Source organism: Marmota monax, unplaced genomic scaffold (genome assembly GCF_021218885.2).
Source record: "Marmota monax isolate L192 unplaced genomic scaffold, Marmota_monax_Labrador192_F-V1.1 WCK01_AAM20220418_F8-fsc00036, whole genome shotgun sequence".
In the NCBI taxonomy this organism is placed as follows: Eukaryota; Metazoa; Chordata; class Mammalia; order Rodentia; family Sciuridae; genus Marmota; species Marmota monax.
In genome coordinates, this window is record NW_026694491.1 from 1,938,387 (window position 1) to 1,960,718 (window position 22,332).

The 22,332-nt window shown below is 37.4% G+C and overlaps 1 protein-coding gene and 1 pseudogene across 3 annotated transcripts in view; both read right to left on the reverse strand.

The window, feature by feature from the left end:
• Positions 1-1,727: 1,727 nt before the first annotated feature.
• LOC124075714 (insulin-like growth factor-binding protein 6) lies at positions 1,728-11,292 on the reverse strand (annotated as a pseudogene).
• Positions 11,293-18,761: 7,469 nt separating this feature from the next.
• Tmpo (thymopoietin) overlaps positions 18,762-22,332 on the reverse strand; it is a 28,226-nt gene continuing 24,655 nt past the window's right edge. For all 3 annotated transcript variants that reach the window (XM_046419260.2, XM_046419259.2, XM_046419257.2), the window contains 2 exons: positions 22,041-22,129; positions 18,762-21,235 (listed from right to left, as the gene is read on the reverse strand). In XM_046419260.2, the coding sequence (XP_046275216.1) occupies positions 20,950-21,235; positions 22,041-22,129 (375 nt within the window). In that variant the 3' untranslated portion in view covers positions 18,762-20,949. The remainder of the gene's footprint in view (positions 21,236-22,040; positions 22,130-22,332) is intronic.

The following is a 22,332-nucleotide window of genomic DNA, read 5'->3' on the forward strand; positions in this document are numbered from 1 at the left end:
ATCATATTGAATTGCCTGGTTTGCCATAGAAAGTGCCCAATTACCAGAAAAAAAAAAAGAAAAGAAAAGAAAAAAGAAATCCCTAGGGTTGGGCTGTAGCTCAGTGGTAGAGCACTTGCCTAGCATGCCAGAGGCCCTTGGTTCCATCTCTAGGAAAAAGGAAGGAGTCCCTGCTGATTTAGTTTGCTCCACATTGACGGTGTTAGACTGTTCTTTTGTGTGTAAGAGCTATGGTGTACACCTTTCATATGCTATACAGAACAAGGAAACTTCTTGATGAAGTAAGAGCGGTACACCAAGGTGTGGTGGTGCACAGCTAGAATCCCAGCTACTCTTGAGGCTGAGGCAACTTAGTGAGACCCTGTCTCAAAATAAAATTTTGAGCTGAGTGGCAGAGCACTTTTCTAGCTTTTTTTTTTTTTTTTTTTTTTTAGTACCAGGGATTGAACCCAGGGGCACTCAGCCACAGAGTCACACTCACAGCCCTATTTTGAATTTTATTTTGAGACAGGGTCTCACTGAATTGCTAAACACCTTGCCATTGCTGAGGCTGGCTTTGAACTTGCGATCTTCCTGTCTCAGCCTCCCCAGCTGCTGGGATTACAGTCGTGCACCACCACACCCGAACTTTCCTAGCATTTTTAGACCCTGGATTTGATCCCCATCAACACATACACACACACACACACATACACACACACAAACAAAAAAAACCCTGCAACAAGAGGTATAAAAAAGGACAGGGAATATAAGCTCTGTAAAGTGCCATGGGTTTGTTAACAGAAATTTTTAGGAAGAAATATACTGGTCTGAAAAAAATTAAAAAGCAGCAAATGTTAAATAATGAATATAAAATGAAGGGATTAAAATTCAACAAAAAGAATAGAAATAGTTCCATTACAGGCATGGGTCTGAGTATATCTAACTTTTTGTTTTTGTGCTGGGCCATTGTGAACTGAAATGTAGTTTTGTCATAATTCAAACTTCGTACCACTTAAGGTACTTTTTTGCTGTAGATACTAAGAGGTCTATTCACTCATTAGTACAATACAGTTGGAGTCAGCCCTAAATTTGCATATATAATGAAACTTCAAAAAAATTCATTCAGTATGCTAGGATATCTCTAAGTTTGGAATGTAGTCGATTGGGAAAGAATAGCTTTAGAGAATCAAGCATATTCTTTTCTTTTTCTTTCGTGGTACTGGGGATCGAACCCAGGGCCTTGTGAATGGGAGGCAAGCACTCTACCTACTGAGCTATATCCCCATCCCCAAACATATTCTTTAGAGAGCAGTAGCTTCAAATGTTATTGGAATTAACTGACTGACTTTATTCTTCTGAGAGAAACTGAATATCAATGAGTCTTACACAATTACAATTCACCTATGAAACACTAGCAATTACTTAACTTTTATATAATTTGTGATGCTTGAAACACTGTGGGAAAAATATTTTTCCCTTTTGATTTCAAGAATTTCAAATTTTAAAAATATTTAAATCATTCCTCATTTAAATTACAAAATAGGGGAATATAAAGATCAAAGTAGAGCAGCTAATTTACTTGAACAGGGCAGCTCATGAATTGCAATAACTTGTTCCTCGTTGCTGGAATGATCTGACTGGACATATGAATTAAATGAGCAAGATTACTAATTTAACTATTTAAGTAGTATGGATAAAGTTTAGAAATAATTTTCTAATTTTAGAGAAATATGATTAAGCATCTGAAGGCTGTATAAATGGAAATGTAATTTATTCTTAGAATGGTCTAAATTGCAGCAGGAGGTGGTGCACTCCTGTTATCCCAGTGGGTGAAGAGGGAGGCTGAGACAGGAGAATCACGAGTTCAAAGCCAGCCTCAGCAAAGATGAGGCGCTAAGAAACTCAGTGAAACTCAGTCTCAATCAAATACAAAATAGGGCTGGGGATGTGACTCAGTAGTTAAGTGCCCCTGAGTTCAATCCCCTTAACCCTCCACGTCCCCCGCTCCAAAAAAAAAAAAAACAAAAAACAGTCTAATTTGCTATAAATTCTTTGCATACTGGAACAATCCAAGGTTTCTTATACTGTATTCTTGCACATTTGTAATATTTGTTCCAACTTTTTGTCTTTCAGACTAAGTTGTTTCTTACAAATTGTATGCAGCCTGAATTGTGCTTCCCCCCCCCCTTAAACCCCCAACACAGCTTTATTAACACCCCAGGGTGACACCAACGATTTTTCCATAACCCAACATGACAGCTCCCACCAGTGGTCCCGCTGCTCCCACAAGGCTTTAGCTTGGGTTGGGACACAAGGAGCTTCCATCACCATCTGGAGACTCAGCAGGGTCTGGCCCATCTGATCACACACCAGCAGGGACCTCGTCGCTGTCCGGGAGCTGTCACTTCCAGTAGAAGCTTCGATGGTCCCAATTAGGCACGTAGAGGGTGAGACCCTCAGAAGACCTGGAAGACCTCGGTCTGGGGTTGCTGCAGCGCGGAGCTGCGGCAGGGCCCAGTTCATTGTCTTGGACAGTCCCAGGATTGGGCTGAGCAGGAGCAGTGGAGGTCCCTGAATCCTCCATTGTTCTCCGCGGTTCACGTCCAAGGGTCGGGTGGTGCCTCCCTGGAGCTTCCGGGCCTAGGGAGTCACTTTCATGGGTGCACAGGCGCGGTGGCGGCCCTAGCAAGGCAGCAGCGTCCTAAAAGGCGCCGTCTCTACAGCTGGCACAGCAGTCCTGGGGCGCGGTTAGGGGTGTGGACCGTGCACTGTCGCCCTCTCCCCTAAGACAGCCTCCGGCTTCGCACAGCCCTCCGCCAGCGGTCCCCCGCCCTCTTCCTCCACGCAGCCCACGGGATGATCCGCCTGCACCCGCTGTCCACAGGCTGGGCAGCGTGCCAAGGCGCCTCCTGGAAAGACAGCCCCAGCAGTGGTGGCAGAGGACTGCAGGGGGTCATCGTCAGGGTTTTTGCCCGGTCTACCCCTTCCAGAGCAGCTCCTGAATTGTCTTTATATATTACTATTTTCATAACATTATTACAAAAATGAATTTCCTTCTGGGCTCTGCCTTACTCTTAAACATTAACCACTTTTAAATACCTTATTTTGCCATGCCCTATCTTTCACTCCAAGAAATACTGTGGAAAAAAAATAAAAATAAATCAGAACAAGGCAAGGTAACATAACATATTTTTAAAAATTTGGTGAAACATTTGAAAGTTTGCTTTAAGACAGTGGGTTCAAGGAAAATGGAAAAAGAAGTCAGAAATGCATGTTTTGACTGTTAAATATTTAATATAACATGATGGTTAAAACGTAAATATGTCTAGGAAAAATAGAAGACAATTTTTAGACCTCAGTACAATAATTAAAAACCAAATACATATGCTAGATTAATCTAAGGCACACAGTTTTGTCTTATTTTATTTTAGTACAGGGGAGTGAACCCAGGAGCATTTAACTGCTGAGCCACAAGCCTGCCGGTTTTATTTTTTTTGAGACAGGGTCTGGCTACATTGCTTAGGGTCTCCTAAGTTGCTAAGGCTGGCTTTGAACTTGTCATTATTTTGCCTCAGCCTCACATTTAAAATTATTTAATGTTTATTGAACACTTAGTTTAAGGTACTTAGTTTAAGGTACTTAGAACACTTAGTTAATATATTTTCAAAGTTCTATCTTTGGCCTCTCTTCTTTTATCTCCTCTTTCCTTTATTACCAGGGGATAAGCTTTCATTCTTCATAGGAAATTCTCAATCTTGTATTGTTCATGTTTTCTGGTTTTATTTATTTTCATTTTTAAGTAATTTCAGACTTACAGAAAGATGCCTAATACAAAGAATTTCTGTAACCCTTCATCCAGATTCCCTGATGTTGGGCTGGGGATATAGCTCAGTCGGTAAAGCAGTAGAGCGCTTACGTTCAATCCCCAGCACCACACACACACACACACACACACACACCAAAAACACACACACACACAAAAAAAAAAACCAGATTCCCTGATGTTAACAGTTTACCTTATTTGCCTTAACATTCTATCTCACATATTATATATACACACACCATATATACACACATATATGTGTGTGTGTGTATACACACACACACACATATATATTATATATATATAAAAGTATATGCTTTCTTACATACACATACATATTCATAGGTTTTCCTGAACCATTTGAGAGTTACCCTTAAATACTTCAATATGTTTTTCGTAAAACAACAAAAACAAAGAAACCAAGCACAAGGATCAAAATCAGGATATTAAGATTTATATAATAATTTAATCTATAAGCTCTATTCAAATCCTGCAAACTTCCCAATAATGTCCATTATTGTAAAAAATCAAAACAAATCAAAATTAATTTTTCTTCTAATCCAGAATCCAATCCAGGGACACATGTAACATTAATTTCCACGTCCCTTTAGTTTTCCTAAGTCTGGAGCAATTCTTTCTTCATCACTTATGACCTTGGCGTTTTTGAGGAGTACAGGACAATTATTTTTGGAGAATGTTATTCACTTTGGGTTTCTGATATTTTCTAATAGTCAGACTTAGGTTATACATTAGAACAGGACTGTCACAGAAGGGATATTCTCAGTTATCTTATCCAGAAGCACTTGATATTGACTCATCTCATTAGTGGTCAGGTGAACTTTGATTACTTGATCAAGGGCTTATCTGCCAGATTTCTTCATTATAGTTACCATTTTCTCGGCAAACAATAAGTAATTTGTGGGAGACACTGTGAGACCACTCAAGTATTCTGTTCAACATTAATTTTCACATCCATTCATGATTCTTGCCTGAATCAGTTATTACTGTGTTGGTTGTCAAATGGTGATTTTTCTAGTAATAAGTCTAGTCCTTCTAGACTTATTAGTTAGTATTCTACTATAAGGAAGTTCTTCCTTTCTTTTTTTTTAATATTTATTTTTTGGCAGACACAACATCTTTGTTTGTATTGAGGATCGAACCCGGCTGCACGCATGCCAGGCGAGCACACTACCGTTTAAGCCACATCCCCAGCCCTGTGGAAGTTCTTCCTTTCTGCCTAATCATTTACTTGTCACTTGTTTTTATCAGTATGGACTAAGAGATCTCAATTTTATTCAATGACTTATAATCTAACACTAATACATTATTATTTCCATTTTCATATTGTCCCAGATTTGATCTGAAGGAACCCCTTTAATCGATCTTTTATTCTTTTGACAAGTTCCCATTATTTAAAAAAAATTTTTTTAGTTGAACATGAACACAATACCTTTACTTTACTTATTTACTTTATGTGGTGCTGAGGACTGAACCCAGTGCTTTATGTGTGCAAGGCAAGCACTCTACCACTGAGCCACAACCCTAGCCCCAATACCCATCATTTTTAAAGTACTTTCTTATTTTCTGTCACAGCAACATGTTCCATCCTTACTTTACCCTTTTTCTCTATCCAAGAGTCTTGGAATCAGCCATTTCTCCGAAGAGTTCTCATTCCTTTAAGGACAGAACAGCACCTAGAAACCAAGATCTGGGAGAAAAATATGCTTATTGTTTCTGGGATGCTGTTGCTTCTAGGCTGTGTGAGTGGATGTGTGTGTACATAAATAAACGTGTGTGCGTACACACACACATACACACACACACACAATCTTAACTGGGAGCCCCTGCCATCTGACCCCTCTGTCCTTTTTTAGTGTCCCATCAATTTTTTAGCACATCCTTCACTTTTTCCCCACCCCATATTGGGGATTGAACCCTGGGGCATTGTACCATTGAGCTAAATCTCCATCCCTTTTATTTATTGAGATGATAGGGTCTTGCTAAATTGCTGAGAATGGGCTCAAACTTGCAATCCTCCTGCCTCAGCCTCCCAAGTAGCTGGGATTACAGGCATGCACCACCAAGCCAGGTGCACCATTATCTTCTGGTACAACACATTCCTGGCTTCTTTTGTCCTTTTCATGTCATAACCCTGAAATCAGTCACTTCTCCAGGAAACCCTGGTACCTTTTACAGGCTAATACTATTTAGGAACCAAAACCTGGTCAACTTTAATCCTTTCTTAAGGAAGGACTCACATTTTTTAATCTGTTCATTTTGGGCCTTCTGAACTGGAGAATTAGATTAGGTTCCATTGGTTCAGACTGAGAAGTTGTTCATCTTCTTTACATTCTTTATAGGAGTATAAATCAGGCCGGCATGGTGGCACATGCTTATAATCCCAGCTACTCAGAGACAAAGGTAAAAAGTTTTGAAAGTTTGAGGGTAGCCTGGGTAACTTAGAGAGAACCTTCCTCAAAACTAAAAAGAAAAATTTTTTTTAAAGGATTTGGGATGTAGCTCAGTGATAGAGTGCTTACCTAGCATTCACAGAGACCTGGGTTCAATTCCCAGTATCACACGATCGTAATTTCTACATGGGTCAGTTTTGCTCATAGGTGGACTCTTGGTATCCAGAGTGCCAGCCATTTATATAGGAAACATTCCATAAATACTTTCCAAATGATTTACCTGCTGCCAGACCTACTTTAGAGAAACCGTTTTGAGATAAGCTTCCCATCCTAAGATCAAGGGTCACTGCCAAGCAATTACATTCTCTGCATTCACTTGTTACAGCCACTTATCATGTTTCAGACTCAGCTTAAAATAGACTTCTCTCTCCTGCAATTTACCTTAGTGTTTATATGGTATTAGAACCTGCAGAAGCTGACAGCTTAGCCTACAAAAACTATTTTTCAGTGTCTCTTTTTCAAGATGCCCTGTTTTCTAGATTCTTCTAAATGACTCTGAAATGATCTTAGTAAATGTAGCTGCTTTTACTGAGACTGTGACAGTACTGACCTCTGTAAAGTCTAAAATGTCAATTCAAAATATATAGTTAAGTAGAGCATTTTATTTTTATTTTTCTTGGAAAAAAATGTGATTGTAGTCATTCTATCAGGAGAAAAAGAAACCATACCATTTATTTTAACAGAATGTTTCATGTGGGGATTGGTTAAACAGGCATTGGAGAACAGAGAATCTACAAAGAAGACTGAGGTCACAAAGATAGTAACTGCAGACAGCAGCTCCACCCCTGGTGCTAAAGGCACAAAATAAATAGGCTGGAATCTAAGAATTTAGCAATGGGTAGGAGGGGACCTATAGAACTAGATCCAGACCTCTGAGAAGGCTCTACCTGAGCGTCTCTGAGAGCACTCAGTGAGGCTGATTCTGGAAATGCCAGAAAAAACTGGAGACTGGCACCAGCTGTTGCTGCCAAAGTTAAGGGAGGAACACATGTAGGATTTTGACAGGATCAACAGCCAAGTCCCATCTTCCTCCTCCTGACCCATCTCCTCTGGATCTTCCTATTGGTGGAAACTAAAATAGTGTTTGCATCCTTGGAACCTTAATATCAGAGTGTAAGAAGGGGAGGAGCTGGGTTTGGAGCTGGTCAAGGAGAACTTTAAAACCAGGACAGCACTCAAAGGAGTTCAGGCCTAAAGCAATCTATCATATCAACACATTTAGACCTGAAAGACTATATTACACTGAGAACAACTGAATGCTCAGTATATAAATTTAGTGCATAAACTCAATGTTTTATGTTCAGCTTTGTTTAAGTCCTATGTTAAGATTTATATAGTTAATTTTTTAAAGTATTTTTTAGTTGCAAATAGATTATTTATTTATTTATTTATTTATTTATTTATATGTGGTGCTGAGGATCAAACCCAGGGCTTCACGCATGCCAGGCAAGTGCTCTACCATTGAGCCACAACTCCAGCCTCTATATGGTTAATTTTTAAAATAAAAATATTAAAGCATTATTATTGAAAATAATACAAGATGATTCATTGCAGTGTCACTTATAACTATTAGAAAGGATATAGTAAAACCATCAGTTGGGTTACATCAGTTGCTTTACTATAAAGGAATTAAATATAAAAAATCTGAATAGTTCAAATTATAAATTTGAAACAAAGGTAGAATTCTGATCTCTAGTTGGAGAAACAAATTATAATTTTAATGTAACTTTTTATTTTATTTTTTTAAAGAAACCTAACAATCTTGGAAATCTGCTTTTTAAACATATGGGGGAATAGAAGATGAAAATTAGTAGGGGCAGAGGAGCTGTATATAAAAATCCAGTTGAGAGCCAGGCACAATGGCACTTGTCTGTAATTCCAGCGACTCAGGAGGATGAGATAGGAGAATCTCAAGTTCAAGACCAGCCTCAGCATCTTAGCAAGACCTTCATAACCTAGCAAGATCCTGTCTCAAAATAAAAATAAGGTCTGGGGATGTAGCTAAGCAGTAAAGTGCTTCTGGGTTTAGTTCCCAATACCAAAAAAATAAAGAAGTAAGTCTATTGAGAGATAAAAAGAGGAACAAATAATAAGAGGGAGAACCTTACACAAAAGAAATACAGCTGGCGGTTCCTATTTAGGATTAAGTTTTACATGATTATATATATTCTCTCTGTCTGTCTCTCACACACCTCTAAAAGGGGAAAGGATGGATGGAGAAAGAGGGAGAATACCTTAGTTATCAAGACATATGATACTAACATTTTCTACCAAAAATTGTAAATTTACATACACTTTGGTCCAGTTACTTCTGGGAATTTATTTTACACTTATTATGTGCAGGATGATGTTATGTACAAGATTATTCATTACAGTATCACTTATAACTACAACTATTAGAAAGGATATAGTATGGGGCTGGGATTGTGGTTCAGCAGTAGAGCACTCGCCTAGCATGTGTAAGGCCCTGGGTTCAATCCTCAGCACCACATAAAAATAAATAAGTAAAATATATTGTGTCCAACTACAGCTAAAAAATAAATATTAAAAAAAAGAAAGGGGCTGGGGATGTGGCTCAAGCGGTAGCGTGCTCGCCTAGCATGCGTGCGGCCCGGGTTCGATCCTCAGCACCACATACAAAGATGTTGTGTCTGCTGAAAACTAAAAATAAAATATTAAAAAAAAAATTCTCTCTCTTTAAAAAAAAAAAAGAAAGAATATAGTAAATCCATCAGTTGGTTTACATAAATTATCCCATGGAATATTATGATACTCATAGCTAATAAATGTAAATAAACAAAACTAAAGTCTCCATTGTTAAATAAAAATTCACACATGAAATAGCATGCAAAGTATGCTACTATCCGTGTACAAGAGGATGAAGATTGTGTGTGTATGTGTGGGTGTGATATCATCTCTGGAAAGATACACAAAAACGGGTAACATTGGTTGTGAATGAGGCAGGAAACTGGGTAGTGGGGGCCATTAATGAGAAGACTTTTCTCTGTATCTTCAATATATTGTATTTAAACTTTTAAACCACGTGTATGTATCAATTATTACCTTGATATTTCACGATTTACTTTACAAGTTGGTCTTATAAAAGCCTCTTGTTTTTATGAGTGTTGTCAGTGAAAAATAAATGATCTAAACTTATTTAGTAAACCTCAGACCAGAATACATTATAATGGAAATAATGCTTAGATCCTACTTACTGATTCCCTATTACTCTACCTTTACAACTTATTTATTTATTTATTTATTATTATAGATGGACACAATACCTTTATTTTATTTATTTATATGTGGTGCTGAGAATCAAACCCAGTGCCTCACACATGCCAGGCAAGCATCTACCACCGAGCCACAACCCCAGCCCTCTACCTTTATATCTACTTTAGTGTAATTACATGAATAGTTAACATCTAATAGTATTATTAACCCAGAATGCAACATGAATCACTTCACATTGTTACTTATTACTGAGTTATACAGCGACATCTAGTGTAAAATCCCTTAGACTTGATTTTTGGGATTGTCACACCCAGAAGCCAATTTGTGCCATGGTAGTCGAGTGTTTCCAAGAGGCCAAAGAAAATGCCAGAGACAGGGTATGAGACATGATTTATTGAGGGGAAGACTTACAAGAGATAAGTGACTGCTTCAAGAAGAGTTCAGAGGTGATAGCCTCATAGACAGCACCTCTGTCCCTAACAGTGCTTGGCCAAGTAGTGCCTCCTGTTCTGCAGCGCGTTTTGTCCAGTGGCAGCTGGCTGGACTAGGACACAAATCCTTTCCCCCGTACCCTCAGTTCTGTACCCATCTCTACTCAAGGTTTTTATGTTAGACTGCATTAGCAGTGATATCATCAGCATTAGCTTGCTTGTATGACCAACATTTTAGGGAATAACTGTCGTGGTGATCATGCTAAAAATGTTCTAGTTCTCAGTATGCATAAGAGAAAGTCAATGTCTGTCAAGATAATATGTGTTTAGCCAGGTGCAGTGGCACACACCTGCAATCCCAGCAACTTGGGAGGCTGAGGCAGAAGCCTCAGCAACTTGGCAAGATCCTAAGCAACTTAGTGAGATGGTCTTAAAATATAAAAAAGAGCTGGGGATGTGGCTTTGTGGTAAAGTGCCCCTGGGTTTAGTCTCTACTGGGAGGGTAAGAGAGGGAAAGGGAGTGGGGGGTGGGTGATGGAGGGAGCGGGGGAAGGGAGAGAGAGAGGAGAGAGAGAGAGAGAGAGAGAGAGAGAGAGAGAGGGAGGGACATGTAGCTCAGTGATAAAAGTACTTCTGAGTTCTGTACACACACACACACACACACACACACACACTTTCCGACCCAGCCTTGCTCTTTGTGTTCCCTTAATTTGGCTAGGTTTTTGGGGAACAGGAAAGGGGCATTCAGGGACATGGTGCTTGACTCTCTCCCTTTTCTTTAGGGACAATACAATTACTATGTACTTATTTTAGAATCCCAAAATAAACAGCCTAGTCAAAATGTGCTTACTAATTCTTATTGTGACTTTTAGATTACAGTGCAAATTGTGGTACTGTTTGGGGTTCTTACCATACATGTTTTAGCCAGTTTGGACTTGACTATAGCAGTTGACCCTGCAATATCAAAATAGTCGTGGTGGTTGGGGTTGGGGTTATAGCTCAGTGGTAGAGCGCTTGCCTAGCATGTGTGAGGTTCAATCCCCAGCACCACATTAAAAACTAAATAAATGAAATAAAGGTATTGTATCCATCTACAACTAAAAATATTAAAAAGAAAAAAAAAGTTGTGGTGGTTGCTTTGAGACAGGGTCTCCTTAACCTGCTGAGGCTGGCCTTGAACTTGATATCCTCTTTCCTCAGCCTCTAAGTAGCTGGGATTATTGGTGTCTGCTATCATACCTGGCATGAGTAATTTATTTTCAATAAAAAGGCTCATGTAGCTCACAGTTCTGGAGGCTGGAGGTTGCTGCACCTGCTGGGCTTCTGGTGAGATCCTTGTGCTGCTCTCCATATTGGATAGAAAGTGGGCAGGGCAAGAAGGTGTGTGTGCAAAGGAAGTTCACATGGAAAGCCAGGAAGCAAGAGAAAGATAAGGAAGCCAAACTTGATTTATATCAACCTGCCATGGCACAAACAGTTCTACAAGAGGGAGAACTCATGACTCCCACCAGCTTTAATCTATTCAGGTAGGCTCTGCCCCAATGACCCAAACACCTCCAGATAGGCCCCACTTCTCAGCACTGCCACTTTGATTAAGCCTCAATGTAAGTTTTTTTTTTGGGGGGGGCGACAAATCATATTCAAACCATAGCACTGTTTAAAAAATTTACTGTGAAATATACTTAGTTTGTGAGGAGATAAAAATTAGGAAAAGCTTTGATTTATGTGTAAATTTTTTAATTACTAGAAATACTAGAAATATCTACAAAAATGTCTATAATCATCTTCCATTTAAAGCTGCCTTATGCAAGGTAGAGTAGTATAAAAATAGTACAGGACTTCTGTCCACAAAATCAAAATTTTATTTGTTGAATATTATGAAATTTGAAATCACTTGAGTAAAAATACCAGTATCATTCTTGACTAATAAAGGAGTAGCAGACAACAAGCATATACTTTGTGACTATCATTCTCTGGTTGGTAACAAGGCCCCATTGCTCCAAAGTAACTTTATTTACAAAGACAAAACAAACTATAAGTAAACATTTACTGATAACTTTTTCTATTAACTGCTTCTTTTTTTTAATTTTTTTTTTGAGAGAGAATTTTTTAATATTTATTTTTTAGTTTTCGGCGGACACAACAACATCTTTGTTTGTATGTGGTGCTGAGGATCGAACCCGGGCCGCACACATGCCAGGTGAGCGCGCTACTGCTTGAGCCACATCCCCAGCCCTATTAACTGCTTCTTTACTCACTATGGATTTACAGCCCAACAATCACATCATTAAGTTGAAAGTATCATAGGTCAAAGATGTATTTGTGTGTGTAATCAACTTTTAGTCACTGTGACCAAATCCTGAGCAGAAGGAATTAGAGGAGCAAAGGTTGATTTGGGACTCAAGATTTCAGATTTCAGACCATGGCTGGCTGACTCAACTCTTCTGGGACCAAGGTGAGGTAGAACTTCATGGGGGAAGAAAGCCACTCAGTTTGTAAGAAGTGACAGAGAGTGGGAGGAGCCAGGGATAAAATACATAATCCCCAAGGTTCACCCCTAGTGACTCACTTCCTTCAGTCATGCCCCATCTTCCTACAGTTACCATCTAGTAATCCATTCAAAATCATTAACCCATTAAGTGGATTAATCCACCGATTAGATGACAGTTCTCATAATCTGATCATTCCACTTCAGAATACTCCTGCATTTACATAGGAGCTTTTGGAGGACACCTCTTACCCAAGCTATAACAACATTTAATTCATTTGAGCTATGAACGTCACAGTGCAGCCTAGCATGGGTTCAAAACACAGCCCACAGTTGGGCACAATCTTCTAACCAAAGAGTACTTTTATTTATTTAAGTTGTAGATGGACACGATAATTTTATTTATGTGGTGCTGAGGATTAAACCCAGTGCCACACACATGCTAGGCAAGCCCTCTACCAGTGAGCCACAACCCCAGGCCCCAAAGTATTTTATAATAAAGGGTTGAATGTCTACTGTAACAATGAATACCTGCATCCAGAAAATGGTGGTGGTACAGTATACTGTAGAGCATCCATTTTTCACTTCTGAGATTGTGTGACTGGGAGCTACCCAGCATCCTAAGACAATATTGAACCCCACATACTGGGAATCAGTCAGGGAAAAGATAAAAAATAAAAAATTCTAAGTATGGCTTCCATTAAATATGTATCACTTTTTCACCATCATAAAGTTGAACACTTGTAAGTTAAACCATTGTGATTCAGGAATCCTCTATCTACTTTTAATAGTCTAGGAAATGGGTCACTGTTGTGTTGCTTTGGAAAAGCAGATATTATTTCTCCATTCCACTAAATAGGCTTCAGTTGAAGCCCTTCAATCAAAGAAAAAATTCCACATTATGTAAAATTGATTATTTTATTAATCAGTGTTGCCCACCAAATATTTATTTATATACAGAGCGGAGTCTGAATGTTTGGAGTTACTTGCTTAGTTGTGCCTGGTTTGACAATCTTTTGTAAGAATACAAACTCTTGGGACAGATCTGAATTTAAAACTTCAGTTTTGATCTGCTAACTGCGTGACCTCATGAAAATAACTTAATGCCTTTGGGCTATAGTTTCCTCAGCTGCAAAAGAAAGATTTAATCTTCCTTGAAATGAACAAGTAGTGAAGACAGTAAGCATTCTTTTTTCCTAAAGTAACGATTTAGGAACAATTTATTCAGTACTTGTTGTTTTATTATTAACACAACTCCAAGTTTTGACAGATAAATTAACCTGTAGAAATTAAGGATATTTCTTTCTATTGCTAGAGTTCAAATTTTTAAAAATAATGGGAATTTAATTGAACGGTTTTTCTGTGTCTTTTGAGATGAATACATAGTTGAAATAAGGAACAGCATATTTACAAATACAGACTTGAGTCCCTGATTTTGGAAACAATTAAAAGAATTAAAAAAGCAGATAAAGCTTGAAAAAAGTGTTTACCATTTGTAAATTAGAATTTTGCACAATTAACACAAAATAATTATGAAGATACCTAAGTAATGTATTTTATGCATGACCCACTCATTTTACTTAGGCTAAAAATTTAGAATTTTAGATTCAGCCACAAAAAATTTTAAAAACTTTAAATTGTGGCTAAAAAAAGGTAATAAAAAATTTTCCATGTTAACCATTTGCAAGTGTACAGTTCAGTAGTGTTAAGTATATTCACTTTGCTGTGCAACCCATCTCCAGGGCTTTTTCACCTTTCAAAGGTGGATTTTTTTTTGGGGGGGGGGTACTGGGGATTGAACCCAGGGGTGCTTAACTACTAAGCCACACCTCCTGCCCTTTTTGAGTCAGATAGGGTTTTGCTAAATTGCTGAGACTGGCTTCAAACTTGTGACCTTCCTGTTTTAGCCTCCTGAGCTGCTGGGATTGCAGGTGTGCGCCACCATGCCTGACTACACTGAAATTCTACATTAAATACCAGTTCTCTACTTCCCTCACCCTCAGCCTTGGCACCTTTTTCTCCCTCCCCCCAGCTCCCTAGTACTAGGGATAAAATCCTGGGCCTCACGCATGCTGGGCAAGTCCTCTAACACTGAGAATATCCCCAGCCCCACCTTTCTAGTTTGTGTGTTGACTTCTGACATGAAATAATACAGCATTTGAGATTTTGTGGCTTACTTCCCTTACTGTAATGTCTTCAAGGTCCATCTATATCACAGTGACAGGATTTGCCTCACGGCTGAACAATATTTCACTGTGCACATATGCCACATTTTTGAGAATGTTTGAATTGCTTCCACCTCTTGGCCATTTTAAATAACGCTACTATGAGCGCGCGCATATATATATATATATATATTTTTTTTTCCTGGGTACCAGGGACACTCATCCCCAGCCCTATTTTATATTTTATTTAGACAGGGTCTCACTGAGTTGCTTAGCATTTTATTTTTGCTGAGGCTGGCTTTGAACTCAAGATTCTCACGCCTCAGCCTCCCAAGCTGCTGGAATTAAAATAGGAATGTGCCACTGCGCCTGTGACAATTGCCTTTGAGAGCCTACTTTGAATTCTCTTGGATATATACCCCAAAGGGTGGTTACTGAATCATACAAATCCACTTTTTTTTTTAGATGGACACAATATCTTTATTTATTCATTTTTATGTGGCGCTGAGGATTGAACCCAGTGCCTCACTCGTGCTAGGCAAGTGCTTTACCACTGAGGCATATCCCCAGGCCCCACAAATCCACTTTTAACTTGAGGGCCGACTATACTGTTTTCCATAATGGTTGTACCATTTTATTTTCTCACCCGTGTATAAGGGGCCCAATTATCTCACATCCTTGTCACCACTTGTAATTTTTGACCAGCCATCCTGATATGAGATGATCATGCTTTCAATTTGCATTTCTGATTATGTGATGTTGAGCAAATTTTCATAAGCTTATTGTCCATTTATATATCTTCTTTGGAGAAATGTGTAATAAACCGTCCCCCCCACCCACCTTTTCCTTGCGAGACAGAGTCTCACTAGGTTTCCCAGGTTGGCCCCAGACTCCTTGGCTTAAGTGACCCTCCTGCCTCAGCCTCCCAACCTGGGACTTCAGGTATACACCACTGCACCCAGCTCCCTTTGCCCATAAATAGGCCATTTTGTTGTTCTAAGTTCTTCACATGTTCTGGGACATGATCCCCATCAGATTTTGCAAATATTTTCTCCCATTCCACAGATTATCATTTCATTTTATTGTGTCCTTTAATACACAGAAGTTTTATGTAAGCCCACTTTTCTCTTTGCCTTTTGTTGCCTGTGCTTCTGGTATTACTGCAAGCAAATTGCTGCTAAAGCTTTCCCTGTTTTCTTCTAGAAATTGTGTAGTTTTGGGTCTCAAATTTATATTTCTAATCCATTGAGTTAATTTTTTTTTTAAAATATGGAGGACAGTAAGGGTTCGACTTCACACTTCTGCACATGGATATCCAGTTTCCTACTGCAGAAGAGATCAACCTTTCCCTGTCTACAGTGCCCTTGGAGAAAAGTCATCTGACAGTAAATGTGAGGGTTTATTTCTGGGATTTCTATCCTACTTCATTGCCTGTAGGATTTCTATCCTACTTCATATGCCAGCACCACATTGTTTTGAAATTAGAAAGTATGGTACCTGTCATTGTTTTTTCAAGACTATTTTGAATATTTGGGCAAGACACAATCAACTCTTGAAAAACTAAGTCCAACATATGACCAACAAAAATCACTTTCTCCTTCGCCTTGGGAACTTTTCTGAATTTTAAGAAAAAAAATCACGAGCTATATCAGAAACAAGGTACACAGAAAGGTAAAATTTATGATCACAAAGCAACACTTAGATCAGTAAATACAGCATGGCCCTCACTTTCCTTCCCCTCTGAACACTTTTCTGATCACAAAGTCCTCCTTTCCACAGGTTATTGGTATTTTGATGTTTCTGATCATTATTTTCTTCTCTTTAGAGCTCAGTAGTAGAGCATCTGCTGCATGTACAAAGCCCTGGGTTCCATGCCCAGCACACAAAATAACCCAAAAGCAAACACTGGGGAGGTTTTACCATCAAGTGTGTTAATGGAGACTTGTGCATCTTCCCTTTTATTCATTTTAAAGTATTTTCTACTTTCCTTCTTTTGAAAAAGTCAGATTTTTTGTATGTGATTACTGTGGTTTTTTTGGTCAGTATACATTTAAGGCCGACTCAAGACCTGCTGGTCACAATGCTTAAAGACTCTGTTTCCTAAGCAACTGATCAGAGGCTTTCAGAGGTTCTGTCTTGTTCTGGAGGTCATTCCTAACAGGAAGGTTTGGCCCAGAAACACATGAGAGGGGAGTGACTGATGAACACGTATGTCTTCTGCAGGCACCAAATCTCTATCTTGGGTGCACCTGGGTTAATGTGGTAGAAGCCTGCAACTATGTCAAGAGGGCACTCGGGTATGACAATTACTCTGAGCTTGGAAGCAGATTCTCCCCTCCTGATCCCTCAGATGATACTGTAGCCATGGTGATGGCATAACTGCAAAGTCATGAGATACTGATCCAGAACTACCCAGGTTCCTTCCTTACTTATGATCCAGAAACTGTGGCAATTATTTCAGGCTACTGGATTGGGTGCTCTACCACTGAGCTTACATTTCCAGCCCTTTTTTGATTTTGAGACAGGGTCTCCATAAATTGCCCAGGCTGGATTCAAACTTGCAATATTACCCACAGGTCTCCCAAGTTGCTGGATTAGAGGTTTGTGCCATGGCATGCAGGTAACTAGCTAGATTTTGACATAATTTTCTATAAAATAATAAGTCTTCTTTTCCCAAACCAGAAACAAATAGTAAACTATTATTAATGTGAATAAAACACATGCTTCACACTTCTTTCCCATTTGAAATTATTCACAGCTACAATATCTATATGTTAAATTTTGAACAACAAAGTCAGTAGTGATCTAGTATAAAAGCTTTTGGTTTGTAGTTTTGACAAGTTTTTGGTCCTATTTAACACAAGGTTAATTTGATAAAAAATAATTATCAATATTTAAACTGCTGGGCTGGGGTTGTGGCTCAGTGGTAGAGTGCTTACCTAGCATGCATGAGGCACTGGATTCGATCCTCAGCACCACATAAATAAAGATATTGTGTCTACCTAAAACTAAAAAATAAATATTAAAAAAATATTTAAACTCCTAATAAATTTATATGACTATTAGTTAATAGGATGGTCAAATACTTTTTAAAAAAATACCACTTGTGGGCTGGGGATATAGCTCAGTTGGCAGAGGTGCTTGCCTCACATGCACAAGGCCCTGGGTTCAATCCCTAGCACCACAACAAACAAACAAAACAACAACAAACCCACCTTGCCCAAAGAATGCCCAATTCAAGCTCAAAGATTATTTCCAAAACTGCACTCATGCACCAAACATTAATGTATTTGGCACAAAGGGGGCTTGGAATAAATGTTTCTTGAAGAAGGTGGTGAAAAACTTTTAAACCACTATGAATATAGCATAAAAGCCACTGTCAGTTTAACTAATGATTCAATATCAGGAGAACATTACAAAACACAGGAATTCCCCTGTACTCAAAACTCTCATGTCTCGAGCTGGGGATGTAACCCAATGCTAGAGTACTTGCCTAGTATGCTTAAGGCCCTGTTTATTCAATCCCCAGCACCACAAAAAAAATCAACAACAAAAACCTACGAAATGACCCAATTTGATGGTGCTTCTCTAGTTCTTCTTACCCAAATCTTTGGCGAGAAGGATGATATGTGATTGCTCTCTTCCTGCTAAAACTACATCAGTAATAAAGAAATAAAAATGTGTTCGACACAATTGACAAAGATGACAGCAAAAGATACTTCAAAAAGCTGCGTGAAGGATAGAAAACAGATGAAATAACAAAAATTAGGAAGTCTTAAATTCAAATGGCGAATAACAATTAAAATAAGAAGTGATTAATCAAAACAAAAATAGTAAAGCTAGCAGTGAAATACTTAACCCTAAAAAAACCCTACTTAGAAATTTAAAAGAGATGCACCACCAAAATCATGGAAGGAACAGGGCTGAATAGAGAAATGATTATGTGTATTTGGTCCCCTCTAACATATGCAAATAGATCCATCATTTTTCAGATGAGCATAATCTCTCTGGGCATCCATTCTCATATTTGCCATGAGAGAATAATACCTACTTTACATGATTATCAGGAAGGCTGAGTCAATACATATCAAGGGCATAAGAGTAATATTACCTGGTACATGGTAAGCATGCAACAAATTGTTATTTTAAACCTTTCACACTAATTACTTTCCAATTAATTATAGTGTATTTATTACTTTAAAAACCATTGTTAATAAGATCACCATTGGAGACACAAATCAGAGATGTAACAACAGCACTTTCATCTTGTGAACACGATTCCACAATGAATACAACAGTGACTACTTTGGCTTAGTCTCAATGCAAGAGTGTCACAGATAAGTTCTAACAACAGTAAAGTTGGGGCTAGTATTGAGAGTAAATGGGAGACTTAACGTCATTCTGCAGATATAATGGACGTACATTGCTTACTTATGAACAAATGAGGACCTGATTACTACAGTAATTAGAAGTAACACACATAGGAATAGACTGAAATGAGAACTAAAACTCAATCCATAAATACACGAGAAATTTTACCTAGAAATCTTACTGTTTGAGCTATCTAAAAATCATATATTGCAACAACAAAACTAGAGGTTAATTATTTTTTTATTATTGAATTATACTGTAAATCTACATCTATGATTTAATCAGGAAGAAATGCTTTGTGTTTACAACAAAGACACATTTACTCTAGTGGAATAAAACAGACACAGACAAAAGACCAAATACATGTTTGTTTTTTTAAAAAAGAGTACACGTTTTACCCAGTCCTTTTGCTATTTTGGACCATACTTTTCCTATTAGAGAACTGATCTTACATAAATGTCAAGTAAAACATGCCTCCTCTGTGGCTCATCTCAAAGCAACATTTTAATTCAAAGAGGAAAGCTTTTCAGATCTATGAGTGCCTCTGCAGAATCAGACCTATAAGTATGTCTGGTCTGAATTGCAGAAGTTCAGTAAAAATGTCTACAAAATACCTAAAATCTAAAAATCAGAATAGTGCTAGTTCAAACAAAAAGTTTGGTGGTCTAAATACACCTTCAATTTCTTCCTTTGTTAAAATTATCTTTTATTTTGGATGGTATTTTAAAAATAACTTATGTTTTTAGTGTGCTTTATGGTCAATGACGATAAAGTTGCAAATCAAATGATTAAGTTTAAAGTTTTTATGTTTTACCTGATTCTACTGAAATTTCTTTCCATCACCTACAATTTTATGCAACCAAGTTATACATGAGGTAAGTTTTAGCTAAAAAGTTAAAATAAATCAACCACAAAGATAAAGCTAACCATAATTCAAGAGTATACAAAATCATAATGCCCACTTTGCACTGAAAGTTTACAACTTTACTACTTGTATGCAGTTTAAAAGCAAATACTTTTTTACTTTTTAATCAAACTATAGCTGGAAATATAGGTGGGGGGGGAACACTTGGCAAAAGTTTGTTTTTGGTAATAGAAGACAATGCAACAAATAATCCAAATGGAACAACACCAGTATTTAAATTTCTAACTTTTAAACAAAACACATACACTTACTTACTTTTCTTAAAAAAAAAAAAAAAAAAAAAATTCTGGTAGTAAATTGGATTGACAGAATCTTCAGTTGTAAATAAAAAGTATAAATTTCCAATTTTAGCCTTCTAGCTAGCTAATATGTACAGCCAGCTAGTTCTCTAAAACAAGTATTATGTCACCCTAAAAGATCCCTGCTAAAAATCAATTGTATTTAAATGGGTCTTACTGAAAGAGGACATTCATGATATTAGAAATCTTTTAAAAAGTGAGTATGATAGGGCTACAATAGCAACATTACTATCAATAAGTTACAGAAGAGATTATTGCTGTACTTTCCCTCATAAACACTGTCAAACTGTTTCAGTTACAAAAGTACAACCAAATTACTTTCTCTTACCAAATTTCAATGTTCCACCACTGTAAAATTTTATTCAGCAGAGAATAATTCTTAATCTTTTCTGTAAGAATTCAAAGTATTTAAATGTGTAATTTCACATTATACTACCATGTTTTGCCCTTGTTTTCCAAATACACAAAACAATATATTTTCCCAAAAATGAAATAAGATGTCCACATTAAAAAAATAAAGCCTACAAAAAGTTCCAGAGCTAAAAAAGATTATTCATATGGCACAAAGTGATCTCCCACTAGTCCAAAGTCCAAAACATTTAAATGAAGTTCATTCAGATATCTTGTTTGCTTTTCCATGGAATATTAAATTTGAAGTGAAATCACATTATTTTTAGTTCTTGAGTCAACAAATATACACAAATGTTTTTCTAGTTATTAAAAATAGGAGACCAAGTTGAATGTGCCAAAGTGATATAATTCAGGTGGATTTTCTATTTTCATCATGAAGAAAACGAGAGAAAGGATTTCCTTGGTTGGTTTCCATAGCTTGATAAACCAAAAACAAAAAAACTGCCACAACAACAAACAGCAAAATTTTTATCCATACGGGAATGGAACGTCCCTTTTTTGTCTTTTCTGATTTGACATCTGCCAAAGGAACATACTTAGGAACATATTTAGATGAGAAAGATTCCTCCATCCTGAAATCACCGAGTTCTAATGGCCGGCCTGCAGCCCCTTTGATTGGTCTGCGGCAACTAGCACTGTTGAAAGTAAAAGGAGAAAGAGAAAAATAATTTTAGATGAGCTCATGATTTGAACAAGTAACATAAAACGTCATACCACTTCTAATTCTAAGAATATTCTATGAGGCAGCAGTACAAAATTGATATATATAAAGCCACAAGGTCAAGTCAATTTAAAACTTCTAAACATTTTCCACTTTAAAAGTCAGATGTATTTTTTATTAGAAAATAACATGCAGAACATTGATAAATGCTCACTGGACTTGCCTTAAAAGTTATTTTTAAAGCAAGTACATTTAGGAGAAAATTAAAACATAAGGTAGTTTTGGCTGTGATTCTTTCAGTAAGGAAGTAATTCAACAGGTAAATCTAACTCTAGTTTTTCAATTAGAAAGAATAAATGCACGAAATAATTGATTTCCTTCAGGGCTTGGGATGTAGCTTAGTGGGAGAGCACATGTTTAGCATGGACAAGGCCATGGGTTCAATCACAGCACCATAAAAAATAAATGAGGGAAGAGACTGAAGGCCTGGGGTTATACCCCTAGTACTGCCAAATAAATAAAATTAAATAAATAGAAGGTAAAAGATTTATTTATAATCCTTCAACTTGACAAGTTATTTTTTTTTATTAGTTGTTTTGACAAATTAATTTTGAAAATGATTCAACTTTCAAGGACACGAATAACTTGTGGCTTAGGGGAATTAATCTGTTCCCCAAAGAACAGTTTAATTCTGAAAACAGAGTAAAATAACTTTGTAATGAAGAATGAAGAATTCCCTAGCAGAGTACACTTATACTTGATTCAGTATTTCCAAGTACCTAATTCCTGTTGGTGTAGATGCTTCATAGGGGAACATTTCCTTAAGAATATCTCTTTCTACTCTTCTTTCCTCTGTTTTTTCTCCCACCTAACAAAAAAGAAAGAAACAAGTTAAAATTCAATATAAGTGTGTAATAATTTTAAATAGAAGTTTTAGAGAACAAAAATGCCCTTTAATCTATCCTAGCTTTTATGACTGCCGTTTCTAAATTTATTACCATCTAGGTATTCACAGAGTTCTACGGCTCTCTTTAAATTTCATCATCATGAAGTGATATTAATGTGGCTATT